The 13919-nt window shown below is 38.8% G+C and overlaps 1 protein-coding gene across 1 annotated transcript in view; it reads left to right on the top strand.

The window, feature by feature from the left end:
* Positions 1 to 13919, top strand: part of LOC126260097 (tRNA (guanine(10)-N2)-methyltransferase homolog) — a 174869-nt gene that overhangs the window by 101035 nt on the left and 59915 nt on the right. The window contains exon 6 of the mRNA XM_049957329.1: positions 1848 to 1954. Within this exon, the coding sequence (XP_049813286.1) occupies positions 1848 to 1954 (107 nt within the window). The remainder of the gene's footprint in view (positions 1 to 1847; positions 1955 to 13919) is intronic.

Here is a 13919-nt window from a genome sequence, read left to right as displayed (position 1 = left end):
GTGCAAATTACCAATCAAGAACCTTAAAGCCTTTTGGGAGGCTTGGAGAAAATTACTGTTATATAATTAAAGGGAAAACTAGATCATTGCATCAATGTCTGATCTCAGTTAACAATGTATACCTTGAAGTTTTAGTTACCCATTCCACTAAACCAACACATGTATGGAACACCATTAATGATTTCAGGTGGTCATGGGTAGTATCTTAATAGTACCATAATGAAGAATAGATTTGACGTTAGGTCTTCTGCTGGTTGACCCAATTATTCAATATATCAACATATTGCCAGGAAAGACTGAAGAATTACCTAAGAATAGAGTCCTCTGAACAGCAAGGAAGTCATTTCCCAATCTGTGAAAGAGCATTTCCTTCAGATCACCACTACTACCTGCCAGGATCTGGCTTTTAACTGCTGCTCAGTGATTATAGAGAGGTGTGATTGGGACTTGACTGTTATCGCTGAGAAAGAAATTGCAGGTGCCTCTTATCTATGTGAGAGCTGAATTTGGGTTTCTCTGGAGTACAATAAACAGGCCCCAAGCAACAGCTAAATCCATTATATCATATTACAGCATCTCACCGGGAAGACTAAGGACATTCTCCTAGAACACTTTAACTTATTGTGGAAAAGAACATGATTTCTCAACTCATGTAAATAAGCCATTTTAATTTTCCTCCTCAAGCCTGTTGAAAACTGTACATACCCAATTAGCTATTGTTGTGTTACCCTCACCACCTGTGTGATAAAGACCTTGGAGCGGATAGTAAACTTTTGCTTTGTCGCGATTCTAGGTATCCAGGCTTTAGTTGCTTTCAGTGTGGTTACATGAGATAGCAATCTACCATTGATAACCAGACCTTGCTGGAGGCAGATGTACAACATCTGATTTTTTTAAAAAGCTGTATTGTTGTATTCACAGTAAACTGCCTCATTTATGGATCTTTATTCACGGACAAGTTTTTAGTTTTTTTGTGTGTCTCCGACCTTCCAGCTGAAGTACACTATATACGGATGACAGTAAGCAGGAAGAATGGATGCTAAAACTTGGTTTTACATTTTTAACAGAAAAGTTACTAAATATTTCTATTGTAGTTTTAAGTAGTTTTAATCTTCCCAATTTAGAATGAGTTTGTGGCATTACTGAGCCTTATTTTTAATCAGAAGGTAATGTGGCTACCTTGCCTAGGAACTATGTGCTTAAAAGTATTTAATATCTTAAACGTATGCTGCATATGATGTGGGAATGAGTTTGAGCCTGTCTCCTGAAATTATGTAGAGCCTTTATGAAACTGAAGACCATCGTACCTGATAGCATTGAATAGAACCCGCCAAGAGAGAACTTGCCTTTTGCGCAGGGGAATTAAGGACCAGCTGCATCGCCAGACTGTGTCAGTACTGCCTAGATGTCAATTCACATTCCACAACAGGCAGCATTTTCTTGTGGAGAGATAGGAATACAAAGTATATTCCATAAATCCATTGCTGTCACCATCATCATCATCATCATCATCATCATCATTATCATCATCATCATCGTTATTATACATTACTGACAGATTATATTTTTAACAACTGAAGCTACTTTTTTCTGTATATTCTAAACAATTCACATTTACTTTATTGAGTATCAGCTAAGTTATGAAATTTTTAGTCTCCTTGTGAGGTCAGTGGAATACCAATGATCCTAAATTTTTGCCATTTTTCTGTATCAATAATTGTTTTAATAAAGGATATTAAAGCTGAAAACATTTATTACAAGTGTCAAAAGTAATTCTTACTTTTGGAAAATTTCAGAATTTTTGTTTAGGCTGACAGATGAAATAAATTTTTAAAATGACATTTCAGGATCACTTCTTGTTGCTGCTGCACAGTTCGGAGGCTACGTTCTTGGAACAGATATAGATTATTTAATGTTGCATGGAAAGACCCGACCCACAAGAATACAAAAGGAGGTATGTTGTTACTGCCATACCTGAGAACTATGTCACCAAAAATACTTAATGTTTTAAATGTATGCTGTATATTATTATTTTCTATTTCTATATTTGCCATATGTCTTTCCTGAACAAAATCCCAGCCTGTCGTCATTGATTCAGCCTGCATGCGGATGTGGCCTGTACTCACCACTTGGTCTAATTAGAAATTAAGGTTTTCACTTGCTTCACTGCTGTAGGAAAAACTTTGTGCTTGTTATGTTTTTTTCTGTGAGATTAGATTTTCAGGTTTTCTTTTCTTTTTTTCATCAGGCAGTTTCTTTAATCAGCCGCATTTGAAAAATTCGTGTGTTGTACCTATTGTTTATAATTTCATTAAATTACTTGGGTAAGCTGACATTGTCAGTAATTATTGTTTCTTTTATAAAATTTCTTATGCTTGCTACTTACAGTCAGGTCAAGAGGCACTTTTGCCCAAATTCGAAAGAGTGCATGACTGTCAAAATATATTCCATGGTAGGTTGTCTAATTTGAGGGCTGATGTTGTACTTCCAGATTGGCAGTGAAATGAACAACCTGTTTATCTCTAATTAAAGAATCTCCATATGAGGCTTTCTCATGCTGGGTTCAGAGAAGTTTAATCACATTGGTTACTTAACCATTATAAATTAGTCATCCAGGAGCAATATCTAATACCTCCCACTTGCATTTCTGACATTTAGCACTTCACCACTGATAACAGTCTCCAACATTCAGTCTTCCTGTCTTGGTCTTCTCTGGAGACATTAGTCTTACTTAAGAAATTGGCTCCTCTATTGAATGCAGGTTCCCTCAAATTGAAGGAAGTGTGCATGTTACTGTTGAATTTTTATTCACAAAGATTCAGTGTGATTGCATATGACTGAAATTATATCAACACCACAAACAGCCTGGTTAGTTGTATTGCTCCTGGATGATTGATTTGCAGGAGTTAAGTCACCAATGTGATTAAACTTCTACGAACCCAGCATGAGAGAGCCTCATATGGAGATTCTTTAATTAGAGATGTTGTTCATTTCACTCCCTATCTGTAAGTACACACATCGCCCCTCAAATTAGACAACCCATCATGGAAGATATTTTGACAGTCATGCAATATTTCAAAACTGGACAAGCACCAGACAAAAAGTGCCTCATGGCCCGACTGCAAGCAGTAATATCCAGATGCTACATTGGGTCCCAGGAATGCGAAACACCTGGAAACTGCTTCCAAGACAGCGGCATCATGATTCATCAGCATCAGATGAATTAATGTTTTCTCGACTGCTAATTGTACCGTGCCAGTCCCAGACAAGTTGTTGGTATATGGTGAGAAATCAGTTCCTCAGTGATGCCAGTTTACAATCACTGCAGTGTACAATAATGTCAACAATAAGATCATGTTATTTGTTGTTGATAGTCACTCATTGGAAATCTTTTCAGTCTGGTTGCCTTCTCTGCGTTTCATTCTCCGTCAGTGGTGAAGTTCAGGCAATCACTGATACACTTCTCTTCCACAAAATGGATGATATCTGTGCTGCATTTGCAGCTGTATTTGAACCAGGCCTGGGGTGTGATTTTGAGGTTCATATCTGCTTGCAACTAGATGCTGTGCCTCATTTCTGTCAAATATGGCCCATTCCAGTCTCCTTACACTTGTGGACAGCATTTAAGCAGGAACTTGACCAACTCCACGAGCCTAGGGTGATTGAACCAGTTGAACCCAATTGTTCCTCAAGTTATGGACTGAGTGAGGTGGTGCAGTTGTTAATCCACTGGGCTCACATTCTGGAGGACAAAAGTTCAAATACACTGGAGGACAACGGTTCAAATCTAAGTCCAGCCATGCAGATTTAGGTTTTCTGGGATTTCCTTAAATCACATCAGGCAAATGCCAGTATGATTCCTTTGAAAGGGCATGGCTGATTTCCTTATCCTTGTAACAATCTGAGCTTGTGCTGTGTCTCTAATTACCTTGGTGTCGATGGGATATTAAAGCTTAATCTTCCTTCCTTTAGGTTATGCACCGACCTTAAACCAACAATCACAAGCACAAGTAGAAACCTACCCTCTACCACATCCAGGCGACCTCACAAACCTTGTCAGAAGAGAATATTTTTCAAAGATTGACCTTACTGACACATATTTGCAAATATAGCTAGATGAAGGGTCACAGTACAGATTAGTTATCTGCTTGTGCAAAGTACCGGCACTTGCCTTTTGAGATGTCTTCTGCTCCTGCAATCTTCCAGAGATTCATTCAGCTATGTGCATCGCCACTTCCAGTAACTGTCTAGATGAATTAATTGTCACGAGAGCTATGATTCAGGAGCAAGAACCATACTATGTATTCACTTTCCGAAAACATCATCATCCATGATGCTTCCAGCCATACTCACCCATTTTGGGTGGGAAGGGATCTGGTATCCCAGCCCAGCAACTTTAAAGTCTGCCATAGAGTATGGAACAAGACCTCGACAACAAGGCAGAGTTGTTACAACTGCTAGTGTTAGCTTTGCACACTGTCCCCCCATGCACTATTCAATCTCCAAATGAGCTTGCAATAAGTTCCTCCATCAGCAATTTGCGACTCAGTGGTGTATTCACTTCACTATTGTCTCATTGTCATAATGCATTGTTGGTTCTTCATCTCCACTTTTTTTACATTCAGTTTTTCACTCTCTGGGTTAGTCACTGGTTGTGTTTATCTGTAGCGATGTCTCCACTTGACTGTTTCCTCGTTGTTCGCCTTTTCTGTTCGCTCTCAGTGGTCCACTGCTGACAGCCCCAGATTGTCTGGTCTGCATGTACATCTGTACCCTGCAAACCATTGTAATGTGCATAGCAGAGGGTACACCCCATTGCATCAGTTATCAGGCTTTTTTCCTGTTTCATTCACGTATGGAGTGCGCGCAGAATGATTGTTTAAATGCCTCTATCTTACCTGGCCATAGTGGACACGACCACATGCAACTGACACAATATAGTTAAGTTTATTTTTGTACATAAATTTTATTGATTTCTGTCAGTGTTTCTTCCATGACTATACTACTTTCATAAAATAAAGAACAACTGCCGTCAGTCACAGTCACGATTTATTTCAATGCACGATTCATTTCGAGCCATGGGGGCTTATCTTCAGGTACTTTGACAGTCTACAGTGATTATTTTTCCGGATTTAGGTTAATTCTGGTACTGCTAAGATTACAATAATATATTACTAAATGGACACATTGTGAATATAAGTTTACCACAAATTGAAAAATAACTTACTGTTTCCAGTGGTGGATACATGGCTTTTGAATCACATTAGGAGCAAACATGTTTATGAACATATATACACTTTTTTGTAATACAAAGATGATTACATTGGTAAAACTCTTAATTTTTTCTCAGAAAACAATATTACTGAATTGAACCAAGACTCAACAACTAAATTCCAGGAAAAATTGAAGAAAACCTTAACCATTGTAACTTCCTGCTCACTGATAAACAAGTATAATGTTGCACATTAATGAATACCTCTGCCCCCAAACTTAGAGTACAACCAAAGATCAATAAAGCTAACTCTCCAATTAGACCAATGGTTAATTCCAAGAATACACTCAGAATACAAACTTCCCCAACCATTAAATAACATCCTCAGGGAATTTTACATCTTTGACACCACATACTCAATAAAAAATACGTGTGATTTAACAACACTCATCAAATATGTAAAACTCCCCAGAGAAGCTAGATGGGCCTCATTTGATGCTGTACCTGTCAAAGAGACGATTGCAACTATAGAAAAACCTTATCAAACACAAGTAACTAACCATATTGGAGATTTCTGAGTTGGTCGATCTGCTCAAACTAATACTATCCGAAAAATACTGCTCAGACTAGTTATCCCAAAAATATAAATTCTTCCAATTCATCTGTGGCATGAATCAGCAAACCAGTGTTTAATAGTATGAGTTGAAAACAGTCTTGGTTGCAAGTTTAGTTTTCTTATTTATCAACTATGCATTCCACCTTATTTAGGCATCTTCAGGCTGATCTTAATTTGGTATTTCTTAGGACGATCCTTTAGGAAGTGTAGCTAAAGGGCATCATCGAGTACATCAAGCCAACATCGCCTTCATTAACCTCAGTAAATACTTTCTAGATGGACGTGACTGACTCCAAGACCTGCATAACACATTAACGTTCACAGGAGCACATACTACAATTCTAGTATCTACTTCTGTGAACGTGAATGCGTTATACAGGTCTTGGAGTCACATACATCCATCTAGAAAGTATTTACTGAGGTTAACGAAGGCGATGTTGGCTTGATGTCCTCGACGATGCCCTTTAGCTACACTGTCTAAAGGATCATACTAAGAAATACCACATTAAGATCAGCCTGAAGATGCCTAAATAAGGTGAAACGCTTAGTTGATAAATAAAAAAACTAAAATTGCAACCAAGACTGTTCTCAACTCATACTATCCCAAAAATACTTCTCTTTCAGTGAAAAAATCTACCAACAGAAAGAAGGCTTAGCTATGGGTGACAACATGTCAAACTTCCTTGCTGACGTATTAATCAACTACTTAGAAAATAAGTTTTTCTAAGGGGAAAATAAACTTGCTGAAAAAACTGGTATTTTACAGAAAATATGTAGATGGCACTCTACTCCTACTTGATGACACAAAAGATGAACTTGATGAGCTTCTTACATTATTCAGTTCACTCCACAATAAAATAAAGTTCGCAACTGAATATGAAACAAATCAATCCATAGATTTCTTAGACCTCGCAAATTGTTAATGAACAACAAGAACATAATTTTTACATTTACAGGAAAGCAACCTACACTGATATCATGATACGTGAATCATCTCACCATCCAAACACACACAAGTATGATACACTTAATCCATGTTGAACAGGGCACATACATTACCTTTGAAACCCAAAGCATTAACAAATCTAACTGATATGATCAAAGCAATTGCAGTTAATAATGGGTATTCAGAAAAGTCAGTTGACAAACTATCCAACAAAATACAGGCGAACATCTGTAACAGAAGCCCTACAAGAATAACTACTGACACAACACACTTCTTCACAAACATTCCCTGTTTGGGCACAGCATCTTAAAAAAATTGCTAACTTATTTAGAGACACCAATATTAAAATATCATTCTCTACTAACCACAAACTTGGACACTGCTTACCTCACACAGTAAACACAAACACCCCAGTAACAGAATACAGAGGAATATATAAATTACAATGTAATAGCTACCCTGAATTTTACATAGGCAAAACAGGAAGAACTTTCCACACATGATACAAAGAACACAATGATGTTTTCAGACTTAACCACAACGACGAATCAACAATTGCAACTACATGTACCTTGACAGACACAGACTAAGTGACATTTATAACAACCTAACTGCACTCCACACAGAAAACCATCGTAAAAAACTTGATCTACTAGAACGATTAGAAATAATGTTACACAAAATAAAATCTTCTGAAAACATGCTGAGTGAACAAATGGAGTTTAGCAGCCACCTTTTTTTCAATAATTTTGAAAGTTTATTTTTTCCTAAAGAAACAAATATTTTACAGTGCAATCATTTGATACGTAATCCACATTTGATATATTCACAAATATTTGTTTGTAAATATCATTATGTATAACTAATAATTTAATGGCTTCGTCTCCTTTGAAATAATAAAATCTGTGTATTTTGTAGAAATGTAGCATCTTTAACTTTGACTTGTTTTGACTTGTATTTACAACATGTGCTGTAGAACAAAAAGCGTGTACACAGGGTGAAGAAAAATTCGCACACTTGGACTTTGCTATGTGATTCCTCACATACAGCAATACAAAAATGTCTCTCACAGAATTTCATTTTGCTCATGTTTACAGCAGTAAATGGTTGTAAAAGATTAGCAGTCTGGCAACACTATAATCACATGTATGGTAACTAACTCTGTCAGCATGTAGTTGTAGTGCTGTGCAGTTGGTACAGTGGACAGCACTTTGGGTTCGCATGCAGGAGGCTGAGGGTTCAATTTTGGGTCGAGGTGTATTTGCTTTTCTTTGCTAAATGTAATATTCATGGTTTGATAGCTAGCATCTCAATTGTCAGACAGTGAATCTTTTACGAAACATTGGCACTTGCATACTGTGGACGCAGAAATCGAAGTACAGTCGTTTTTATTGGTCACCTTTAAAAGAAGCCTTTTGCACGTTGTGGACACAAATCGTTTTGTACCACTGCATCTACTAGATTCAAAATGTATTTTCTGTGTGCCCTCCTTCTACAGTCCTGTTGATTACTACCAGCTGTTATTCTTGCCACGTTCAAGTTCATTACATATTGCTAGGGCATTACATCACCAGTAGGGGTAGCAACATGCTCTGCAAATAATTTCCAAACTCAGTTACCATTTGTATGTATTATCACCATGGAAACACTAATTATGCTATTATTATTATTATTATTATTATTATTATCATCGTCATTGACAAAAATGTGGGAACATCAGATCCATTACTGTTAGGGAAACAGTGTAATTCAAAAATGAACATTTCACAGTTAGCAGCTTTGGGATGAATCATGCAGAACAAAAGCTGTAAGAGAGGTGATGCACTTAGGTGGAACAGCCCACTGCAACTAATGCTGTGTTAATACTGTATGCACTGTTCACCAGACGGGGACCAGTTGCTAGCAGAGTAATGTGCCTGTGACAGACTCCATGTACATTCGTACATGTTGGTATTTTCTTCTTGTGTTATTCTAAAACAGTGTGACATATGTATGGCATATACAAACAATGAATAAGTTGATATGATTCTGGTCCTTGGTGCATGTGATAACTGGGCTGGTATTTCTGCTTGTAAATATGCTGCTAGATATCCTGGTCGATGTCTTCCAGACAAAAATGTTTTTCATTCTCTGGAGGTTTGCCATCAGGAGACAGGTTCCCTCCTTCCACCATTGTGTGAAAGAGGTCGTTCAAGGTCTTGCTGTTATCTAGCAACTGAGGAAACTATTCTGGAGATCATACACCAAGAACCTCAACGAAGTACACGTGGCATAGCAAGGTGGCTGCGTGTCTCACAACACACATTCGTTGACGTGCTGCATGAGCTTGGGCTGCACCCTTGTCATTATTCTTTAATGTAACACCTGCATCCTGCAGACCACCATCGGCAGATGCAGTTCTGTGAATGGTTCCAATAATAACAGGAAGCCAACAACGACTTTGTGAACACTGTAATATGATTGGATAAAGCAGTGTTCACTCTTAAAGCTGTCTTCACAATGTCCACCATTGGTGTGACATTAACCAGCATGTCATCCACAACCATGGATATAAAGTTTGCTCTGGAATCAACGTCTGGGCGGGAATATTGGGAGATAGGAGTTTGTGATCATGCTTGTTGCCTGACCAGTAGATTGCATGTAGGTATCATGCATTCCTCTCAAACCACTTGTCTGTTGCACTGGAAGATGTTCCACTTCATACTGGGCAGAGGTTATGCTTTCAACATGATGGTGCACTTCCATACTTTGGAATTAATGTGTAATGGTATTTAGACAGAACATTTTCAGAGAAATGGCTCGGACGGGGAGGATCATATGTATGGCCTCGGCATTCACTTGACCTAAATCACTTGGACTTCTTCCTGTGGGGACACCTGTAGGAGCACATTCTACTGTGCCAACAAACATGGGAAGAACTGATAGCAGGTGTTCATGCTGTTCTTGTATCTGTGGATGCAGCCATGTTGTGAAGAGTACAGAGCTGTATGATCAAGTGGGTTACGCAATGTTTGGACATGCAGGGGGTTCACTTTGAGCGTCTGCTCTGAGTACCATGTATTCTTTTGTAAATGTCATGCAGTAATTAATATGGAAATTATTATTGTCTCTGGTTGCTCCTGAGCAGACATACTGCTTGTGGTGTGAATGACTGATAGGTGTAGAGTTATTTAACTGTGCAATCATCTTAAGCACCTTGAATCTGATATTGTTTTTGTAGTTATTCTGTTCTATGACAGGTCTTTTGCTTCAGTTGCCTATTTCCAGCTTGTCTGACCCTGTTATGTTCACCTTTACAAACACTGTATGATATAAATGTTGGGTACATATTGCTTAAGCAACAGTGTATACTATAATATTATATGGCAGAATGAAAGAGGAAAATAAAAACAAATGCATCTGGACACAGGATCGAACTCTCGACCTCTTGCATGCTAACCCAAAATACTATCCGCTGCATCAACTGCACAGCACTACTCCAATATGCTAACAGTTACCATACATGTGATTAGCTGTTGCCAGATTGCCAGTCTTTAATCTCTATTTACTGCCAGAAATATTTGCAGGATGAAATTTAGTAAGAGACATTTTTGTGTTGGTAGGACGTGAAGAATCACACTGTGAAGTCAAAGTGCATGAATTTTTCTTCACTTTGTGTGTAAATAAACATGGTTACTCATACTGTACTTCAAAAACCATGTATCCACCTCTGGAAACAGTATGTTATTTTTCGATTTGTATTAGTTTTGTAAACTTATATTCGCAATGTGACCATTTTGTAATATGCCATTGTAATCTTACCAGGACCAGAATTAACCTAAATCTGGAAAAATAATCGATGTAGACCACCAGACCACCTGAAGATGAGTCCCCATGGCATCAAAATGTATTGTGCATTGAAATAAAAACAGGATTGTGACTGAAGGCAGTTGTTGTTCTTTATTTTACTTTTATATGTGACATGCTGATGTCTTGTGATCTTCATGGTAGTGGGATGTGCATATGCAGTGTGAAATGATTTGTAATGGTGATCGATAACACACTGTAAAAATTAAAAAAGCATAAGGTCCGGTTACAGCAGTAGAGCTCTGTTGAAACCAGTTACCGAGTAAAGTGCCAGTTTAGTGATCTTGGCTTGTGAAGTTTTCTTTAGCTACCATATTTTAAAGGCAATAAAATTTTCCCAAGGTATGTGTGAGGAAGCACAAATCATAAAAGTAGTAGAAAGAGGGAAGGAAAGAGAGGTGAAAAACATTCAGAAAAACCTTGAGAAAATATCTAGTATGATGACTTCATTTTGTGCTAATATTCCTAAGACACAGTAATCCTAAAATATTATGTTATCTTTCACCAATATTGAAGTGTAGAGTGTCATTAAGTTTTAAAAATGTGATTATATTTTGTTTGTGAATTACGATCATCAATATTGAATTACCAATACCAAATTATTTGTTTACCTGTGTATATCAATAAAACTTGTATGAAGGGAAAAAATGGCAATACCCCATCCAGGACCTTAATAGAGAAATTTATTATGGCCTTAACCAGCCTTTTTGGTAGGGGATTATCAAAAATGAAAACAATTCATTGGGCCATATCTGCTTATTGAAATAATTTGTGAACTCTTAGTGACCTTTTAAAAACATTCTGTCACCTTTTAATCACCTTTTTCAAATATTTTGTCATATTTCTTACCTTTTCCAACTGCCAACATGGCTCCTCACCATATATACCATACTGTTGCCCATCCAGCTATCAAATATCTTTTCTGAAGCTGTCTGTGAACAACAAGGCTGTTTAGGACCCATGTGAAGCATGAGCTGGAGTAACTTGGTGTAGGTGGAAGTACAAAGTCAAACCCAGAGCTAGAACTGACTACTGCCCACTTACTACAGAGGCCCTCTAGATGAGTTGCAAGAAAGGCTGAACTACAGCATCTGTTTTTAATACCGTATTTTACAACATTTTAAATGAGCACTACAACTACGCTGACAGGAAAAAATGTTGCAACACCAAGAAGGAGTTGTACGACAGAAATGAAAGGTGGTAAGTGTGTGTACATCTGAAAGGTGATGTCTGTTCAGATTTCATGCTGGTCACACAAGGGTGGCAATAGTAGTGCCACTATGAGGATGTATATCAAGTTTGCTTTAAATACACACCGTAATGGTCTTGGGCATTAGTTGCCTTTAAGATTGAACATGGTGAGTTGATGTTAGTCAAGAATGCCTATAAGGTAACAAAGACACCATTATCAACATCTCACCAAGTTTGAACAAGGTCGTGTAATAGAGCTACAAGAAGCTGAAGGTTCCTTCTGAAATACTGCAGAAAGACTTGCGAGGATGTAGCCACTGTTCATGATTGCTTGCAATGGTGGTCATGAGAATGTACGGCCACAACAAGATCGGATAGCCACGTGGCTCTACCGAGAGGGTAGACCATCGTGTTTGGCATACGGCTCTGGCACATCTGCAGCATCAATTTGAACAGCAGTTGGGACCATGTTGTCTCAAGAAATTGTTTCAAATCGATTACTTCAAGGACAGCTTTGAGCCAGGTGCCCTGTAGTGAGCATTCCACCGAACCCAAACACCGCCATTTGCAACTTCAGTGGTGTCAAGCATGAGCTCATTGTGGAGGTCCATTGTGTTTTCTGATGAAAACTGATTTGGTCTTTGTGCCAGTGATGATGATGCATTGGCTAGAAGGAAGCCAGTTGAGGCCCTGCGGCCCACCTGTCTGCGTGCTAGACACACTGGACCTACATATGGAGTTATGGTCTTGGACACGATTTTGTTTGACAGCATGAGCGCTGTTGTGGTTATCCTATGCATCCTGACTGCGAAAGTCGATGTCGCTCTTGTGATTCGATCTGTTGTGCTGCCATTCATGAACAGGGGTGTTTTGAAACAGGATAACGCTTGCCCACATGTTGCTCTTATACCCACCTTGCTCTACAGAGTGTCGACATGTTGCCTTGGCCTGCTTGATCACCAGATCTGTCTCCAGTCGAGTACATAAGGGACATTGTCAGACGACAACTCCAGCATCATCCACAACCAGCATTAACTGTCCCTGTATTGACCGATCAAGTGCAACAGGCATCGAAGTCCATCCAACAAACTGACATCCGGCACCTGTATAACATAATGCATGCACCTTTGAATGCTTGCTTTCAACATTGTGGGTGTTTTAACTGTTATTGATGTACCAGCATTTCACATTTGCAATGACTTATCTCACACGTACATTTACCCGCGATCTTGCAATATTAATCACTCAAATATGTTACCTAGACAAATGTAGTCCTGAAATTTCATTGTTCTACATTAAATATTTTTGGTGTTGTGATTTTTTTTTTCAGTCAGTGTATACAGCTGTAGCCAGCGGCCTTGCCACAGTGGTAATACCGGTTCCCGTCGGATCATTGAAGTTAGGCACTGTCAGGCTTGGCTAGCACTTGGATGGGGCACTGCCCAGATCTGCCGAGTGCTCTTGGCAAGCAGGGTGCACTTAGCCCAGGATAGACCAGTTAAGGAGCTACTTGACTGAGAAATAGTGGCACTGGTCATGAGAACTGACAATCGCCGGGAGAGTGGTGTGCTGACCACATGCCCCTCCATATTTGCTTCCAGTGATGCCTAAGGGCTGAAGGCGACATGGTGGCCACATTGGGCCTTCGAGGTCTATTCAGATCGTGTTTGTTTGTATGTACCTGTATTCATGGGTGTGTCGAAATGGGGGGATTGCCTTGTATGCTCTGTTGTTTTCCCCAATTATGTTCTTAAGATCCAGTTACCTCAAGCATTCACTGTGTTCAGTGCAGACTTATAAGTGATCTTGAGGACACTGAAGCAGATGAGATGTATTGTGACTGCTAAATTTCTCTCTACAACACCTATATCCAGGGGATAAACTAATCCAGAATACGTGGAATGAACTTCTCCATCTACAAATGCTGGGGAAGGAGGTATCTTTCTGCTAGGTACTAGGGCACACGTGAATATTAAGGGAAATGAAATGGCAGATGTGGCAGCCAAGGAAGCATGTTGAGATAGTCAGATAGTTCAGTGTGCCATTCACCTGTATGCTCTTGCCTCACTTTTGAGGTACAGAGTCATGTGTAGATGGGAAGAAGACGA

This window comes from Schistocerca nitens, chromosome 1, assembly GCF_023898315.1.
Source record: "Schistocerca nitens isolate TAMUIC-IGC-003100 chromosome 1, iqSchNite1.1, whole genome shotgun sequence".
In the NCBI taxonomy this organism is placed as follows: domain Eukaryota; kingdom Metazoa; phylum Arthropoda; class Insecta; order Orthoptera; family Acrididae; genus Schistocerca; species Schistocerca nitens.
The sequence above is the reverse complement of the archived record's forward strand: the minus strand, read 5'-3'. Positions and strand labels throughout refer to the sequence as shown.